The 17,584-nt window shown below is 36.6% G+C and overlaps 4 protein-coding genes across 9 annotated transcripts; 2 read left to right on the forward strand and 2 right to left on the reverse strand.

The window, feature by feature from the left end:
• Positions 1-19: 19 nt before the first annotated feature.
• PCNA (Proliferating cell nuclear antigen) lies at positions 20-2,285 on the forward strand. The gene is made up of 4 exons (XM_018021202.2): positions 20-755; positions 868-1,033; positions 1,110-1,254; positions 1,637-2,285. The coding sequence occupies exons 1-4, from the start codon at positions 535-537 to the stop codon at positions 1,888-1,890; spliced, it is 786 nt and encodes a 261-aa protein (XP_017876691.1). The 5' UTR covers positions 20-534; the 3' UTR covers positions 1,891-2,285.
• On the reverse strand, positions 2,182-6,178 carry LOC108622981 (zinc finger protein 3 homolog). Its single transcript, XM_018021201.2, has 6 exons — positions 5,869-6,178; positions 4,787-5,028; positions 4,184-4,705; positions 3,996-4,100; positions 3,740-3,889; positions 2,182-3,652 (listed from the first exon to the last, which is right to left on the reverse strand). The coding sequence occupies exons 1-6, from the start codon at positions 5,876-5,878 to the stop codon at positions 3,266-3,268; spliced, it is 1,416 nt and encodes a 471-aa protein (XP_017876690.1). The 5' UTR covers positions 5,879-6,178; the 3' UTR covers positions 2,182-3,265.
• A 1,247-nt stretch (positions 6,179-7,425) lies between these two features.
• app (Palmitoyltransferase app) lies at positions 7,426-13,593 on the forward strand. 6 transcript variants are annotated; one of them, XR_003388897.1, is made up of 11 exons: positions 7,431-7,855; positions 7,934-8,073; positions 8,147-8,451; positions 8,530-8,690; positions 8,779-8,937; positions 9,020-9,157; positions 9,228-9,382; positions 9,455-9,572; positions 9,645-9,757; positions 9,832-11,403; positions 11,948-12,034. XR_003388897.1 is itself a non-coding variant. In XM_026811892.1 (10 exons), exons 2-10 carry the CDS (start codon positions 8,303-8,305, stop codon positions 12,250-12,252), a joined length of 2,091 nt encoding a protein of 696 aa, XP_026667693.1. In that variant the 5' UTR covers positions 7,433-8,073; positions 8,147-8,302; the 3' UTR covers positions 12,253-13,593. The 6 variants fall into 6 exon arrangements, 2 of the variants coding, with proteins under 2 accessions (XP_026667693.1, XP_017876658.1); XR_003388898.1 differs by having other exon boundaries at positions 7,431-7,783; positions 7,857-8,073; XR_003388899.1 differs by having other exon boundaries at positions 7,426-8,073; positions 8,782-8,937.
• A 92-nt stretch (positions 13,594-13,685) lies between these two features.
• Positions 13,686-16,208, reverse strand: LOC108622963 (protein odr-4 homolog). The gene is made up of 7 exons (XM_018021170.2): positions 15,823-16,208; positions 15,414-15,593; positions 15,144-15,346; positions 14,723-15,077; positions 14,421-14,634; positions 14,173-14,355; positions 13,686-14,105 (listed from the first exon to the last, which is right to left on the reverse strand). Exons 1-7 carry the CDS (start codon positions 15,916-15,918, stop codon positions 13,948-13,950), a joined length of 1,389 nt encoding a protein of 462 aa, XP_017876659.1. The 5' UTR covers positions 15,919-16,208; the 3' UTR covers positions 13,686-13,947.
• Positions 16,209-17,584: the final 1,376 nt, after the last annotated feature.

Here is a 17,584-nt window from a genome sequence, read left to right on the forward strand (position 1 = left end):
CATATGTTTTTATCTTATAAATTTTTACGCTTAATCATGCTCACCAAGATTTTTATGTAAACAACTGTGAATACAATTAAACTTATTTTCGTATGTTTAGTTAATATATTATTCAAAAAACATTTTCGATGAAAATAATGGACTTACACTTTTATATGAATTTTTGTTTTTATAAAGTACTGATTCGATAATTTGCGGTGTAATTAATAAACATATCCGGAAATTTTCACACGGTATACACTAACATCGAAACGAGAGAAGTATTTCCTATGTAAAATAAATATATCTCTTAAATTCTAAGCAATTCTAGAATCTATAAATCCGTTAAATTTGAACGAGCAATTTCCGATTTATCAGAACTGCCATCTATTTCCTAGCCGTCTTGGCGGTAAGAAAGCGCGGGTATCGTCAACAGCACAACAAAACTGGTTCAAGCACGCCGGTCGTTATTAGATGAGTCTAAGTGCCAGTACTTGTTGCCTTTATCTGTTCGTTGTTTAATTACTTAAAATCGCATAAGAACAAGCCGGGACAATGTTTGAAGCACGTTTAGTACAAAGTGCCATCCTGAAGAAGGTATTGGATGCGATAAAAGATCTTTTAACCGAAGCGACTTTCGAATGTTCCGACTCGGGTATACAAGTACAAGCCATGGACAATGCCCATGTCTCTTTGGTTTCTCTCAGCTTGAGAAGTGACGGTTTTGACAAGTATAGATGCGATCGAAATTTATCGATGGGCATGAGCATTCCGTGGTAAGATTTCATTGTACCATTCATCAAGGTTATACCTCTTTTTTCCAGAAGTAGAATGAGACGAACACGTTTTCAAATTTTTAAATGATAACTAAGTAACACTCTTTTTCAGCATGTCAAAAATTTTACGATGCGCTGGTTCAGACGATACAGTTACTTTGCGGGCACTGGATAATCCAGAGACAATTACGTTCATTTTCGAATCGCCGAACAAAGAGAAACTTGCCGAGTACGAAATGAAACTGATAAACATGGACCAAGAACATCTTGGCATTCCTGTAAGATTCCTTGCGGATATTGTTACGAAAATTTTGTTGCACTTCATACAATTATGTAGTTTAATCACTTTTACAGGAAACCTCATATTCGTGTGTCGTAAAAATGCCATCTCAAGAATTTACTCGCATCTGTAGAGATCTGAGCCAATTCGGAGAGTCGATAACGTTTGCATGTTCTAAGGAGGGCATAAAGTTCAGTGCCGCTGGGGATTACGGGCAAGGTTTGCCAATTTGTCTTATTTAACACACACACACACACATATTAGACATTATGTACTTACATCAATTATATAACAATAGTTGGATTGCTTAAGCATTTTGAAGTATTCTCTTGAAGCACTAAATCCTTATGGCAACTGTTTGAAATTAAGTAATGTGTTAGAGAGCACTTTCTCATTTGACCGTCCTGTCGCAAAGATAGAGGTCATACACGTGTTTCAGTCTGTTTACTATTTACATTTAGTCGAAACGCTTCCAATGGTGAAATTCATTGAAATACGAATTACTTATGAAAAATGTATATTGAAATATGTAAAAATATATTTATACAATTAACATTGTACGTTATGCTTGTACTTAGATAAATTATTCTCTCGATTTTAGCCACTGTCAAGTTAGCACAGACGGCGGATACGGATAATGAAGAGGAAGCTGTGGTCGTTAATATGCAAGAATCGGTAAAGTTAACGTTCTCGTGTCGTTATCTCAACTGCTTTGTGAAGGCTGGACCTCTCTGTGCACAAGTACAACTATCAATGTCTAACGACGTGCCCTTGGTGTGCGAGTACACGATCGGAGATATCGGGCATATTAGATATTATTTGGCACCCAAAATTGAAGATGATGAAGAGAACTAAGGTTTTTAGAACTTTTATTTCAGTATATAAGATATCTCAGTGTTTGCCGTGTCGCGCTTCATCAGTATATCAGTTTTTGCCTACTGTAGGATACACTGATGAAGCGTAACAGAAAAACGTAGGACACCTTGCACGAACTTGTCACGAGGCATTTCGATTCTTTTTCCGTTATATTTGTCGCGCTACATATTTTTTTAAAGATCTTGGAATAGAGTAATGGCACATCGCTTAGATAAAAAAAAGGTATATTTTGTTATTCACTACTGAGGAATGATTAAGGATGATTAAAAATACTTTTAAGTTAATATATTTAAATTTTACATTTAAAAGTCGTTTGGCTCGTCACAGTGTTAGCGCAACATAGAATTGACACTAAGATTCATAATAGAGTGACACGATCATGATTACCATTGTTAAACGCAGTGTCATGTATGTCATTCTTAAAGATTTATATTGTTATCATTCCATAGACTGTGACAATATTTTGATAATATTGCGTTTTTTTATATGTAAGAACTCAATATATTTCCAAAACGTTTGATAAATTTCGAATTATACGTTATTTCTTATGCCCTAGCCTAATCGAAGTTCGAATTTTTTTACTTACTTTTAATTACCTTATTTCTTATACCTTTTGTGTATAAGCTAGTTTAATATAAAAATACATAATTACGCTTACGAGCTGAGAGAATAAGAGGGCTACCGTGGATGGAATAGCCTAGATGTATACAGTTTAAATCTTACATAATTTAGATTTCGTATAGTTACTAAATAACCATATGTTTTAATCATTAGATGTTGATTTAAACTATGAATTATTTTACACGCACATACTGCGAAGACCTGTATATCGTTAATTCTTATCCTTACACGGTTAAATTAAATTTTCAATCAAAATAAATATTCTCCATCTCCTTTCATTGTCGAAAGAACGAATTGAAGTTGCAAAGAAACAAGACACTTTGGCAATAGTAATCAGCCTCTTTGGTTTTAAAGCCCTGATATTGCTTGTTTAGAACAAAATAGCATCGCATTTTCAAAATAGAACAACCTTATTCTTACACATAATCAAGAGACAAATTATACACCAACATGTAGAATCATTGAATGTAATTCAAGGAACGAATACTGAAAGTTTAATGAAACTTAATTAAGCTGTCGATATCTGTTCATTTTCAAAGGAGATGTCACGCATCAACATTTAATTATTTGGACCGATTCGACATGCTTATACGGGATTATCAATGCATATACTGTTCCTTCAGTCTGTGAACGTAATTTTAGAAGGTATATGAGACGCCGTGTGACATTTGTCTTGTAAATGAAATACTAACGAGAGAAAAGAACATGTACAATTGAAGGATTATTTAAGAGCTTAAGCATTCGAATTACCGTTACTTCCGTACAAGCTGGGATGTACGTATTTGTCATGCAATGTCCTTAAATGCCTCAGCAAATTACTTTTTACGTTAAAGCCTTTTTGACAATAGGAACAAAGAAAAGGCTTCTCTCCTGTATGCGTTCTTTGGTGAATTACCATCGATGCATGACTTGGAAATTCTTTTTGGCAAATGTTGCACAACTTTTGATGACTGTGAACCCTTTTCGGTTTTGGCGGCGCCGAATTATTCATCAGAGCCAACTGCTCCTCCGTATGCTCCGTCTGTATATGACGCACCCATTCTTGTGGCGTGGAGTACATGTTACCGCAGAGATCACATTTTAAGGGTGGGAAATCTTTACTGTCATCGTCGACGTCCCCCTGCAAGAAAATGTGCGAACGCATCCAATAGAAATATATACTTCCAATATCTAAGATGTTTGGACAATGTTTAGATAATACTCTTACCTTCCTCTTTCTTCTTCGATTTTCTGTCATATCGGCATGTGTAAATTCAATGTGTCTTACCCAGTCCGATGGCCGATTAAATGTTTGACTGCACATGTCGCAAGTGAGCGGGCTATACTCTTCTTCTTCATCCGCGCTATGTACGATTTCCTGACGAGAGTAACAATTCCGTTAAACGTATTCCATAAAAAACAGATACTTTTTCAGTAAGTTCATCAAATTATTTTTGAACTACAAATTATTGCCTTTATCCTACCGGTTTTATGTCAATCTCATGGTCTATCGTCAGTGAGTCCGACGGATCGATAGTTTCCTCCCAAATTGGTTCGTCTTTCACTAAAAGCTCCAGATTTATCTCGGTCTAAAAGACGTGACAAAATGAACGTGACTACCATGTTTATCGTACTCGATGAATGCTATTTTCTAGGCAAGGTCATATCTTACGTTTTCTCCATCCTCGCTTTTAGATTTCTTGGACTCGACATCGCTACCGGTGCTCTTCCTTTTCTTCCCGTTGGCCTCCACATTCTCTTTATTCTTATTCTGTTCGTTATTCTTATTCTCTTCCAGCACCTTTTTAGTTTCCGGTTCGCTGATCTTTTCGTCGGTCTTCTCGATACTTTTCCTTTCTGAGGTAGGTTTCTGAGGTTGAACGTTGTCTTGCACCGGCGTAGTCTGTTGTGCATTTTCGGCGATCTTCTCCGTGCTCGGCTGAACCAATTTGATCTTCTGAATCTGTCCGGTTAAAGGTGGTTGCTCCCGTTTATCTCGTTCCACTTTTTGGTTGTTCGATTGTATATTCTCCTTTTTGCTTCCAGTATTGGATCTCCATAGACCGCGGACGCGCAATATATCGCCCGCTTTTAGTACACCCTCCAATTGATCGTTCGTCACTGTAGCCTCGCCACTGTACATGTATTGAATTAGAATTTTTAACGTGCGATAGCCGATCTCCGTTGGCAGAACCTGTAACGCATATTTTTAATATTTATTTATCTCGCATGAGTTGTCCATTGGACCGCGAGAGGTATGTATGTATGTACGAACCACGATTATTGGGGCATTCGTGTTTGCACCAAAATGGCATGTTTGAAAAATATGACTGAGGTACGAGGAGCAAGCAGCAAGGACAAATCGATGAGCAGCCACGTGCCGGCCACAGGACGTGGCTAACAAGACATCTGCGAAGGATTCCGAGTGGAGTAACGTCGCGACGGAACTGTGCAGATGCGCGCCATAACTGTGCCACTTTAGTTGATAATTTTCCGAAGCGGCGATGGCCATTTTTTCTGTGTTGTTGACAAACAAAATAAGATTGTTCACAATTCTTACTAAGAAATTATACTTATGAGCATGTATACATGTTTACTCGAACTATTTATCAAGCCTGTTGCGTCGACCGTCTCGTATACGTTTTGCATAATTTCTATTTCAAGATTTTATTAAATGATGTATTTAACATAAAATTGCTGGACATTTAAAATTAAAAACAAAATGACGTGATTATTGATGATTTAGGATTTTTAAATGATGCTTTACATCCAGATTCAATGAATTTATTTAATTCTAAATTGAAAAATAATATTTCGATTCACCATATCTCACCGCGCTCGAGTGTCTAATGACTTTTCAGTCTTCAAATAACGCATAACAACTGTCCAAGACATTTCCTTCGATCGTATTCAGTTTGCGACGTTGAATAAATATTAACACATTAAAATGTCGTAAAATGAAAATCCTCTCGACTGGTTCGATCCAGCTGCGGATCAAATGCGATGCAATATTAACGAGTTCGAATAAAACGCTGCCGTTAATGAAATAATTACGTATTCTTTTCGCCACCCCATATTCATACTCTGGTCTAAACTTCTGGCAACGAACGTCATGCACGTCACACACAACGTCTTTGCCGAAAAAGTATACGCAGGACGAAACTTGGTCGACGCACACAAAGAGACCAAGGATCTTAGATCATCCTCACAGCGAGGATCATTGATGATCAATGTGTGAACGAGTTGCACAACATTGTCGTCCCTCGCGAGAACGTCAAAGCCGAGAGGGCAACGAGTGAATCTCGGCCGCGAAGTATTTTACATCGCGTCGTTAACGCTGTCAACGTGGTTCGTTACCTGACGACATCGGCTAGAACTTGGTATACGCGTCACTCGACTTCACGGTCTCGCTTCCTTGGTCACTCTCCCGTTCGCTTCTTATTTTAATTGCACACGATTAATGTTCGATGAAGATTTTGCGGCACCGCACGCACAGTGTCTCGCACGCGTCGTTGGTGTTTTGAAAGGCGCTTCGCGCGGATACGGGCCACGGGGCAGATATGAGCATCGAACCGCCGCGTAGGGGCCTAAAAATCGATATTTCGGTCTTTGCTCCATCCTCTCCGGCGGTGCAGCCGTGGTGCTCGCTCGCTTTCGCGGCTAGGTAGGGTGCCCCCCTGTTCATCATCGATTTTCCCGGCTACCAATCGCACGCATCCATTTATCGCATCGATCGCCCGAGCTGATTTCAGCGTTTGCGTCCGTCCGTCCATCCGCCCGCTCCACGATTCATATCCCGTGCACCCCGCCGCACCCGGCCCCTCACCCCGGCCACCCCGTCTCATATCCAATCCTCTGTTCAACCTCCCACCCCGAATGCGCTACCTCGTCGGCTACCTTAAGCTATACAGACAAGGCTGAACCAGCTGAACGCGACCCTTCACTCTTCACGATCCTTTTCGTCAACGCTGGACACCGCAGTGTCCCACGGGTCTGAACGGGACTCAAGATTTGACTTTAATCTTCGTTGTCTGTTGATACATCTTTCCTCTACCTCGCGAACCATTTTCTACATTCCATTCTATAAGCCTATTTATGCTTCGTTGCAAATTGTCAATACATAATCAAAGAAACTGATGTCGATATATGCATGCATAGGTATACATGCATCAAGCGTTTGTATTAAAAAAAAAGTATTCATGTAACGATTTTGTTAATGAAATCAATCTCTTACGATTATATTTCTTGAACATATTCTTTTTTCTCTGATAAACATCGTCCTGCGAATAATGTCTTCTCGAAAATCATAGTAAACGAAAATCAATCGTGTTTTTAAAACTTACCTATTGCATTTTATGTACTTCTACTCGAACAATACTTCTTTTTATAAATCATAAGTTATTCTTCAAAGCTAAAAGGGTATCGTTAAACCGATAACAGCAACGTGAGGTCGATTTTTTAGAGAAATAGTTCATTCACTTGGAATCGTTGATCTATAGATCTATGGGGCAGTATTACGGGGTTAGTTTATATAAAATTTTAGGATCGCGCGTCGCTGTTCTGTTCTCAGGCATACCCGAAGATGGCGTTTACAATGGGATTCTTCGATTTTCAAGATTTTGTTTGATTGTGTGCCCGCGTACGTGTGACGATGTACTGCATTGCGTCGACGACCTATTTTGCAATAGCAGTGATAAGCTGCACACCCTCCTACCCTTAAATAATCAATTCCATGCTTTCCAATAAATCGCTACTTCTTAACGAATGATTTTTATGATTTACTTTTTGTTTCCTGCAGGATATCTTATCTCCATCTGGTCCTAGTGTCTTTAAAATCTTGTACAAGCAATAAATTGTTGATGCAAATCACTCTATTATTACTCGCATAGTTCTCATTGATAAGACACGATTTGTCACCAAAGATATAGGAGTATCTTTCATCATTATCGATTTTTCGATAAAAGCGCTCACTCTTGAAATCCGAAATCAGTTTTGCTCGAGGTCACGTGGCAACAGGCTCACGTGGCGTTTACGCATACCCCGTTAGAGGGAAGCACGGGTGATCTCGAAGAGCGAACACTACGGCCAACTACGGCTAACAATCCTTCCTTTCCCGTAAATACTTACATTCATTTTACATACATAGATACAGGGTACATTGCATTATTGTCGTCGAACTAAGGTCGATTGACCGAAACGAAGCAACGGCTTCTTAGAACGTGATGCACTACGCGATTCTGAAGGCCGCGGCTAGAACGTATGAGTGTTGTTTGTATGTCATTTTCGAGTGACCTAGTTTACAATTGAATTTTCCTCGACGATTTTCTTCAACTATGATTCCGCAGTGAGTGTTCCCGATGTCCGTGGCCTCTGCGAGACAGCAACGATGCTGCCTCGAAAGTGACTTCATGCTTGTTTGCAGAATAAACGAATGATTTTGCTTAATTATCCCGGAATGCGCATTTCTGTGAGATATGACTGTCATCCTCGGTTCTCTAAACGAAACGATAAGGTTAAGCATATGCACTTCGCAAGTGTTGAAGAACGATCTCCAAGTCTGTGGTACATGGACCTCTTATTTATGATAATAAAAGTGCTTGTGAACGAACGTGAGTCAATTTAGTTGTGATTACAGTTCGCTGAAAGTGAACAGTGGGCCAAGATGAAACATGATTCTTCAAATTCTCGTACAGTGACATTAAATAAATACTGCATGGCCCTGATCAATTATCTATTGCAAATTGGGCGTTATGTATTTGTACACATGAGCAGTGTATAAATCAGTTAAAAAATGCCACATATAACGAGAAAATGGGAACTTTTCCCAGGCAGAAATCGGTTCTGTTGTGATGGTAGAATAATGATGGCACCGCAAACGGGGATGTTTTATATGACTGTGTGCCTCATCCCTGGAACAAGTGGATTATTTTTTGCTTTTGAGTAAGCTCGCTCTTCTTAAATGAATATGGGAATACTGTCAAATGTTATTCTAATACCTTTGTCCATTCCTTTTTACAGTTGTCCATTTTTAGCAGTTCACATAACACCTGCTATACCAGTTGTTGGTGGACTACTATTCATTTTTGTAATGTCTACTTTATTTAGAACAAGTTTTAGTGATCCTGGAGTTATTCCAAGAGCAACACCTGATGAAGCTGCCTATATTGAAAAACAAATTGGTACATAAAATGATATTTTCATGAAGGTAATACTCTATTTGAATAATTATGTATAATTGAGTTGTATTTTGTTGCATGCTGTGTAAAGAAGTACCAAACAATGGTAATTCGAAAATGTATAGACCACCACCTAGGACTAAAGAAGTATTGGTAAAAGGGCAACCAGTAAAATTGAAATATTGTTTTACTTGCAAAATATTTCGACCTCCAAGAGCTTCGCATTGTAGCTTGTGTGATAATTGTGTGGGTATGTGTAAATTTCTTAATACTGTAGTGTTTACAAATCATTTTTATGAAAACCTAGATGCATACAATCATTATTCTTTTAGAGAGGTTCGATCATCATTGTCCATGGGTGGGGAACTGTGTTGGCCGAAGGAATTACAGATATTTTTATGCTTTCCTTGTGTCTTTAACATTTCTCTGCGTTTTTATATTCGCATGTGCTGTCACGCATTTAATAATGCGTAAGTACCCATCAATAAGCAAAAGGTGAAAGGTTGTTAAGGGTGTTATAATTGTTCAATTAATTCACAGTCACAAGAGACGATAGACCATTTTTAGAAGCAGTGAGACTATCACCTGGAAGCGTTGTAGTAGGAGTTATATGTTTCTTTTCCGTTTGGAGTATTCTCGGTCTTGCTGGATTTCATACATACTTAACTACCAGTAATCAGACAACCAATGAAGACGTAAGTACATCGACTATTCAAATTAATTATACATTACCGAAGTTATTAATCGATAAAAGATCATTGATACAGATAAAGGAATCGTTTTCCATGAAAAGAGGACAAGGAGGTTTTAACCCATATAGTCAAGGAAATATATGTAGGAACTGTTTTTATGTATTATGCGGGCCGTCACCGCCTAGTTTAATTGGTAATTCACTTTTTCCGCGATTCGAACATTGTTTTATCGTTTCTATGTATAATTTCATTTTCATGTATATAGATCGAAGAGGTATTGTAACGCCTGAATATCGAGCAGAACAGGGAAGACCTGGTGACGACAGCGTGATCACCAACAATAAAACATATGGTACCGTCAAAATTGTACAGCCACAGGTACAATGAGTTTTACTACTTACTTCTTAATTTACTTACGCTGGTTATTTACGTATTATCGTTCCGTGTTGCAGTCTAATGGTACAATCGTGCAAACGAATCCTAGCCCAGATCTCACAGGCTCTATGAACAATCTTGTTTCGGGCCAGCATTCGCCGCCAATCGAATCGATAAACGGTGAGTTGAGTCTTTTAAGGTACACTCCTCATTATCCGGAAGATGTTCCGAAGTACCCGCATCAGTACATTAACGATACTTACATCCCGGCGTATCCCCCTCAGCATTGTTTCCAAGAGTCCGTGAAACATGTTAAGTACGACACTGAAAGAGTGAATCCGGACTTTCAAAAATACCCGTGTAGGTGTGAGGAGAATTTGAACAAATATCCTCACAGGTGCCGGGAGGAGTATCATAGATGTTCTGATAACAATTTAATGTATGATCAATGCGTCGGTGATCGAAAGTACGGTATCGATCTTCAAAAATATCCACAAAGATACTCCGAGGACCCTATACGGTACAAATTCGACGATTTGCACGATTATACCGATCTTCAGAAGTTCCCGCAGAGTTATTCCGAAGATCCATCGCGGTTCTCTCAGTCTCAACACACGCTTAAGTATAATAATTTGAGATGCGCCGTTCACAGTTTAAAGTATCCGATATCGAAGAACCTCTTGTCGACTGTCGTAATGTCGCGAATATTAGGAGCGGGGGGAATGCCGATTATCGGTCAACACGCGATAGGACTCGCAGTGAACAGATTCGGTTCGGGACCTTTAACCAACACGTTTTCTTACACGGACAATTCTTTATGTCCGAGCGACGGTACCGAGGAGGACCTCTTGAATCATAGATTCATTATGAGTTCGATGAGCGATAACGATGATATTTAATGCTATTCGTAATAGTTTATCTCATTCTTTATCGAATAATATCATAAAATTAAACGGCTATAGCATACTGGTTAGCGAAACTCTTTTAGTATCCTAAAATCAAAATAATCTAAGTTCTATTCATTAACTTGGTAAACAAGATTTTAATATGTATTGTACATAAATATTAGTAAGGCTAATAATGATATACGAGAGATATTAATAATATTAAGGAACGTAAAACTATTATTATGATGATTGTTCACGTTTTCCTGCTAGAGCCTAGAGCATATAAATTATTATGGGGGATGAAAATGAGTCAAGTTGAATTTGATTGTTATTGAAATGGATTTATTTATTTTTTGACTCTTCAATTTGGTATCGGTCGTAGGTATTCTTTTTAAGCAACGGGAATAAGAAAATTAATATTCTTGTTATAATGTTATATATATATCTTGACTGAGAGAAGGACTGAAACATTAGTTTCATTGGTACCTTCTATATTTTATATCGAAATATGTCACGAAATTAAGAAAACAATCGTTTGCTTTTATACTATTCTTATGTGATTTGATATTATCTTGTCATGTTAATCTTTAAGATAAAGGAGATTGATAAGAATACAGATTTGAACCGTCATCAGATTTATAATCTAGATAAATTTAAGTTCTTTACCGTTTAGTCATATTTTTACATAATTCAATAAATTGTATTTGTTTGTTGCTTAAATATTACGTCCTGTTATCGAGGGCTCAGAGCATATACCATTTGGTAAGTTAATTTTCTCTTATTCCATTCGTCATTGTGTGTATGTTTAATACGAATGAATTGATATTAATAGCTGTTAATACACACGATGTAGTTACACTACCTTACACACAATGCATATTTTTTACACTATTGGAAAACTAATTTCGAAATCTATCCCTTCAAGGGTTCTACGGATTGTGACTAATTAATTCAGGTTTTCTATTACGGTCACTGGGATTGTCAAAGTGCTGTGTACATAGATATGTGTCTATTTATAAAATAAGTTGCACATAATTACATGTATAGAAAATATTCTGTAGATACATTTTTTACAATCTTCGGTTTCAACTAGATATACTATTACGTGTCACGTTATTGTGTACGTCCGATTTTATTTTATGCGTAACGCCGCACATTTTCAAATATTTATGTTGCTAATAAGCATTGATAACGGCTTATTGGAATTGAATGGCAATTGCTGGAACTTTAATATTTTTTTCGTATACACGGAGTTGGCGTAACATGTTATTTAGCGTTAATCGTTGACTGCATATTTTGCTTTTAGGTAGCACTACGAACAGTGTGAGTCAACTTGTTACGAATGAGGTCCCGCTAGCATCACTTAACATAGCTCCAATTGATATTGATGAAATTGCTCCGCTGCCTTCCCGTCAGAGTATCGTGGTCTCTTCCGCGTTGGACACGTCTTCTATACCTTCGGTAACTGTAACGACACCATTGTCTGCGTCCAGACTCCGACTGTTACAAGATACTACCATGATAGAGTCTGCCTTAGACTTAGATTCACTGGAAGACGCCAGCGTCGGCAGAGGAAGTCAAGCGGGTCTTATCAAATTGGGAGCTGTATAAAAAAAAACTTATACTTCTATCATTAACTCCTTAATAGACGCTGCCTCGAAACTACTGATTGTTGATTAAGTAATTTCGCGTCTACTAAGCACGCGTACAACGTAATTTCGCGTCTACTAAGCAGGACATCATTTCAATTAGATCGATAGGTGTTCGAAGTCGTCAACATTTACTGAAGGGTAGTGCAGGTCGAATTCTCATAGCATATTCATTTGTACTTTCTTTTCTTAAAGTCTGATTACGTTTGTAGGTGCACAAACCGGTGTAAAAGTTCTAATGATTTTACTTGAAGGAGCAAAGATAGTGATATAGTAGCGTACATATTTTGTTCGATCTGTACTATTCGTTTGTTATATCTACCATTGTTAATTGCATTCCAGCCATTCACATCTTTCATTCTAAATATAGTTCTCTATCCGAGATATATATATATTAGTTATGTATAAACGGAAGATTATAAAAATATTTGACGATTTAACATATTACGATTTTCTTAATACTAAACGGATCATACGCGGGGTGAGGAAAATGTACTACTTAATGACATTAATATAAATTTATTTTATCTTTAATTTTTTCCGCGCGAATCGTAAATCTTTTTCTTCTAATTGGAATAATGTTGGCGCTCGCAAGCATTGTAAGGATTCGTCGTTAAATATTGATTTGACAATAGAAGCAAAAGGTGTGTAGTTAATGTGTGTGTGTATGTATGTGTGCACATTTATATTATAAATGTTCATACGCATTTAAATACGGTTCGAACCGCACTTTGAAGGAATCGAAGAATTTACAAGTTTTAAAGAAATGACAGATTTGATTTTATTATCGATCATTTATGGAGAGGACGTGAACTATTGTTTTACATTAATTTTTCGCATTGATAAACGAGTATTATCTCCTTTATTCAACCTGTAACGTTGTACAGTGTAAAGAGAATTTTGTATATATAGACATTTTCACACATAGACGTTAGTATAGTTTTGCAAGCGTTTTACCAATTTGTTAAAGCAATGTGAATTGATCCAGCATTTAAAAAAAAAATAGACATATATACCACTGCCTAGATTATAAATAATTCGTGCATCGAGATTGCATGTTAATATTTAATTTGATGTAATCGGAAGATAGATATTATTTATACAACGGAGTAACGAAAGAATAGGTATGACACTACTAATAGTCGTCATTTTAATCTTTAAAAGTTGCCATCGCGCATTGACTTTAAGAGCATCGTCTTTTTGTATATATTGCGAGTGTATGATATTACATGTACATATTGTGTAGATGTTATTATAATATACTACAAGTTAAAAATATATCAGTATGTTATGTCACATCGAACCTGCTTAGCAATTTATTAACGGATGTAAAATGTCGCTGCACTATTCGTTTATAGGACGTAATAGAAATAAATACAGAATTGAACACAGTCCTTGATAATTAAAATTACTTTTATTTTTGTTAGATGTATATAAAAAATATTTAATTCGGTTCATCATCGGTGAATATCTTTGAAGTATATGTATTTCGTAAGACACGTAGATCAATAATTTAATTTCTTTACATAATAATTTACAACATATTGTTTCCGTTCGCACCCACCGCTAGAATGATTTGTTAAAATATACAGACTTCGTATATTACACGTTTTAGTAAAATATAAATTTGTTCTCTTATAAATACATGGATTGCATATTAATAAAGTTTGTGCACTATAATAGCAAGGATCACAATTAAAATCGCAATGCCGAGACCTGCGATGTATACTTTCATTTGTCGATTTTCCGAGGTATCTGTACCGAGATTAACGGCCTTCACGTCTATTTCATTTTGCGCATAAAATTCTCCAGGATCTGTTAAAAAAATGTAAAATATTATGTATATTTATATATGGATTTAATTAAAACATGTGATAGTTACCTGCTTGGAGCTCTATGTCTTTTTGGACATTACTTTCTTGGACTTCTAAGTCTAAGAGCTCTTGCAGCGATAAAAGTGCTTCTTGAGGCCCTTCGCCAGGAAACAGATAATCTGATAACGTTACTTTACTATCAGGCAACGCTATCAGTACTCTTCTTGGGGGTTCGTGCAATGTTATATTTTCTGAGTTGAAAGAACGCGATTAATAACTTTATAGGTATTTCATGATTTTGCATCGCAATAAGTACCTTCCGGAGATCCAGCCTCTTCATCAATTAAACTGTCCCAATGCATTTCCAATCTACTCGCTAACGACCTTATTATATCTTGTTTTATCGCAGTATTAGCTTCTTCGATGTTTGCTTTGTGATGAACAAAAGTCCTGCTTACTAATTGACCAACTAAACGTATCGATGCGCTACACGGCGTTATCCTTACATCAGAGCTGGTGTTATTTTCTTGCTAAGAATTCATAAAACAATTTAATGAGTCTCGACTTCCACTATTCGAAAATATGATCAATAATTTCTACATATTTTCTGTTACTTACACACGGAATGTATAAGTTAATTTGAATTGATTTATCGTCATTATTTTTATCGTTGTCTTTACAGTTTTTCTCATTTTTCTTGCTTTTACTAATTACTTCTAATGTATCATTCGCAGATCGAACTTCTCCTTCTATAACAACGAGGGAAGATTCAATAATTTCTGATATACTTTTCAAGATATCTTGTAATTGTCTCTTCAGAGTTTCTGGATTCTTATTCGCGGAGATAAGAAATAAACGATCGAAATCTACGAGTGTTTCTAGCTGATGCCATTTCGTTGTTTTGGTTTGGAACTTCCAATCTGCTGGTTTCATCATACCAGTTTTATGCGTTTCAACAGATTTGCACGTGTATCTAAAATAGACAAGCTTTACATCTCCATCAAGGATAAATTGAACAATGTCGTACAGTTAATTTTACTTTTGTGTAATGCTGTTCAAATTCAATATAAGATGCTCTTCGTTATTGTTCCCGCATAGATACTTATTATGAGACAAATTTTTATGCATTGCTACCAAAACAGATCGAAATTTGTGTGCGTTAGTAGAATCGTTTATAGCGTCTTCTGGACCAACAACAAACGTGCCAAGTACACGCATACCGCCAGGTAGCATTCTAGTTACCTAAGAATGTTATTCCATTAAAATCAATCGTATTCATTGAAATTGTTTCGCATTAAAGTAGACATACGTGCTTCGCATGATCTGCAACCCAACTCTCAGGTATATCTTTCACCGATTTAATGTGACTTTCAACTGTGTTTTGTTCAGAATCTGTTGGAGAACTAAGCACTGACTCCTCCACAACATTTTTACCAAGCGGCGGCGGAGTTTTCGCTAAATGTACAATATAATCCTTCTGACCAGTACTCTGTAATATGAAAGTCACAGCACAGAATATTCAATATTTGTGGGAGAAGCGTTCTAACCTTTCAGTTAAACAAAAGTGTAACAGACATAAAATGAATTTGCATTTATCGATGTGAAAATTTGACGAAAATGTAATAAATGAGATGACTTGGAAGAATGTCAATTAACAATTGCATATGTTAGAGTGAATGAGAACAGTAGACATGACGAGAAACATACAAAAATCGAACCTGTCCCAAAATTAATCCAATCGTGTATTCGTCAGGCTTCGCTAACGACATTAAATAATTGTAAAGACGTTCCTCGGCATATACGGTTCTCCCCATTGTTTCTTATAACTCAATAAACACGTAAAACCGAAATCCACCAGCTGCCTGTATTACCGTTACTTTAAGATAGCAAAGCGCACACGCGTCGCATGCATAGCCATCAGGAAAAAGATCTCCGACTTATTTTTGGAATATCTCGACTTTTAGTATAAGGATTTTAATGAACCAGCACTCAAATTAAAGCTAAAGGTTCAGAAAATAATCTCCTTTTTGTTTCATTGTGACAATTGTTCTAGTTTTAACGTTATAAGCATATATTCCAGAGAATAATAATTTTTTGTTATAACGGCTAATTATTTATCGTTTTAAAGTATTTAGAAGAATTCTTTGAATTTTCAGCTGTAATTAATGCGCTGGTTTATTAAAATCCGTTCAATGCGAGAATTTGTATAAAATCTATCATTTCGTTATCACGTTCAGTAGGTGCTGCCCCCATGAAAGAAGGCAGAACTGAAACACCCGCAAGTACGAGATTTCAAATAAAGAGTTACTTAAAAAATAATGTTTCTTTTGTTTAAATTAATTTGTAGTGTTCTACAGACTTTCAGGTTTAATTCGAACCCTAGAAGGTCTAGATTAATTTACTAAAGGCCAAGATATTAATAATATTCTGTGATTGATTAAATTATATTTGTAAAAATGAAATAATTGACAAGGAAAGGATTGTATTTCTTAAATATTGTAGTTTATTTTCAATCATCCTGTCTTATGTATAACTAGATATACATGGACGTAAATCACAGCACAACTGAACATCGTATAAATACTTTTATGCATTCGTAGGGATTTGTTCTTTATATATACAAGATTCACAATTAACGTGACAATTTTCGATGCAGCTGAACTCCCAACTAAACATACCTATGTTACATGAAGTCAATTGAGATTCGAAACATCGACAGCTTAGAATCTACAGCTAGTAATTACTCGCAATCAGCTTGAAGAGAATTCGTGTCAAAAGAACGCGTTTGTAATTGTAAAATGTTTAAGACCGCTAATTAATCAATGTAAGAGACGAAAAAGTCTTTGAGATGTTAGTAACGAGATTCTCGATGTAGGATAATTCTACGCATTACACTACGTAGTTGAAAATTGGGAACAAGTGTAAGTACTTACTTTTGTGTTTCGTTTAATCGATCTAATACCGTGTGTTGAAAGGAATTACACAAATCGGCCTGGAAACACGTATAACTTCAAACTATCATCACTCATGATTCAGTTAGGCGTTTCTTTTGTGTAAGCTCCGAGGGAACGGCACAATGAGAACGTTCACAAAATAATCATACATGTACATTAGTGTATAGGATATATCTTTCATATGTACAAAAACTTGTATACGAAATCGTTTCCTAAAGATCGTAAAAAATATGTTAGAAGGAATAGCTTTAGCGAGGACAAGAAATTCGTTCCTGGAAGCTAACATTTATAGTTACAAGTATCACGTACAGCCCTCTGCAGCGATCAGTTTTAAATGTACAGAGTGTCTCGATGGTTCATCTTGCCTCGAGACACTTTACACATCCTTCCATCTCGAACGAATTTACAACGATTTCAACTCGAATGATAGAGATAACAATTGGCACTAGATCCTTTCGCTGAAGCGATTGTCGAACAGTATTTAAACGGGATGAAATATGCGTTTTGCAATTACTCTTGTGCCCGG

The sequence above is a fragment of the Ceratina calcarata genome, unplaced genomic scaffold (genome assembly GCF_001652005.2).
Source record: "Ceratina calcarata isolate Rehan_Ccalc_2016 unplaced genomic scaffold, ASM165200v1 scaffold25, whole genome shotgun sequence".
Lineage (NCBI taxonomy): Eukaryota > Metazoa > Arthropoda > Insecta > Hymenoptera > Apidae > Ceratina > Ceratina calcarata.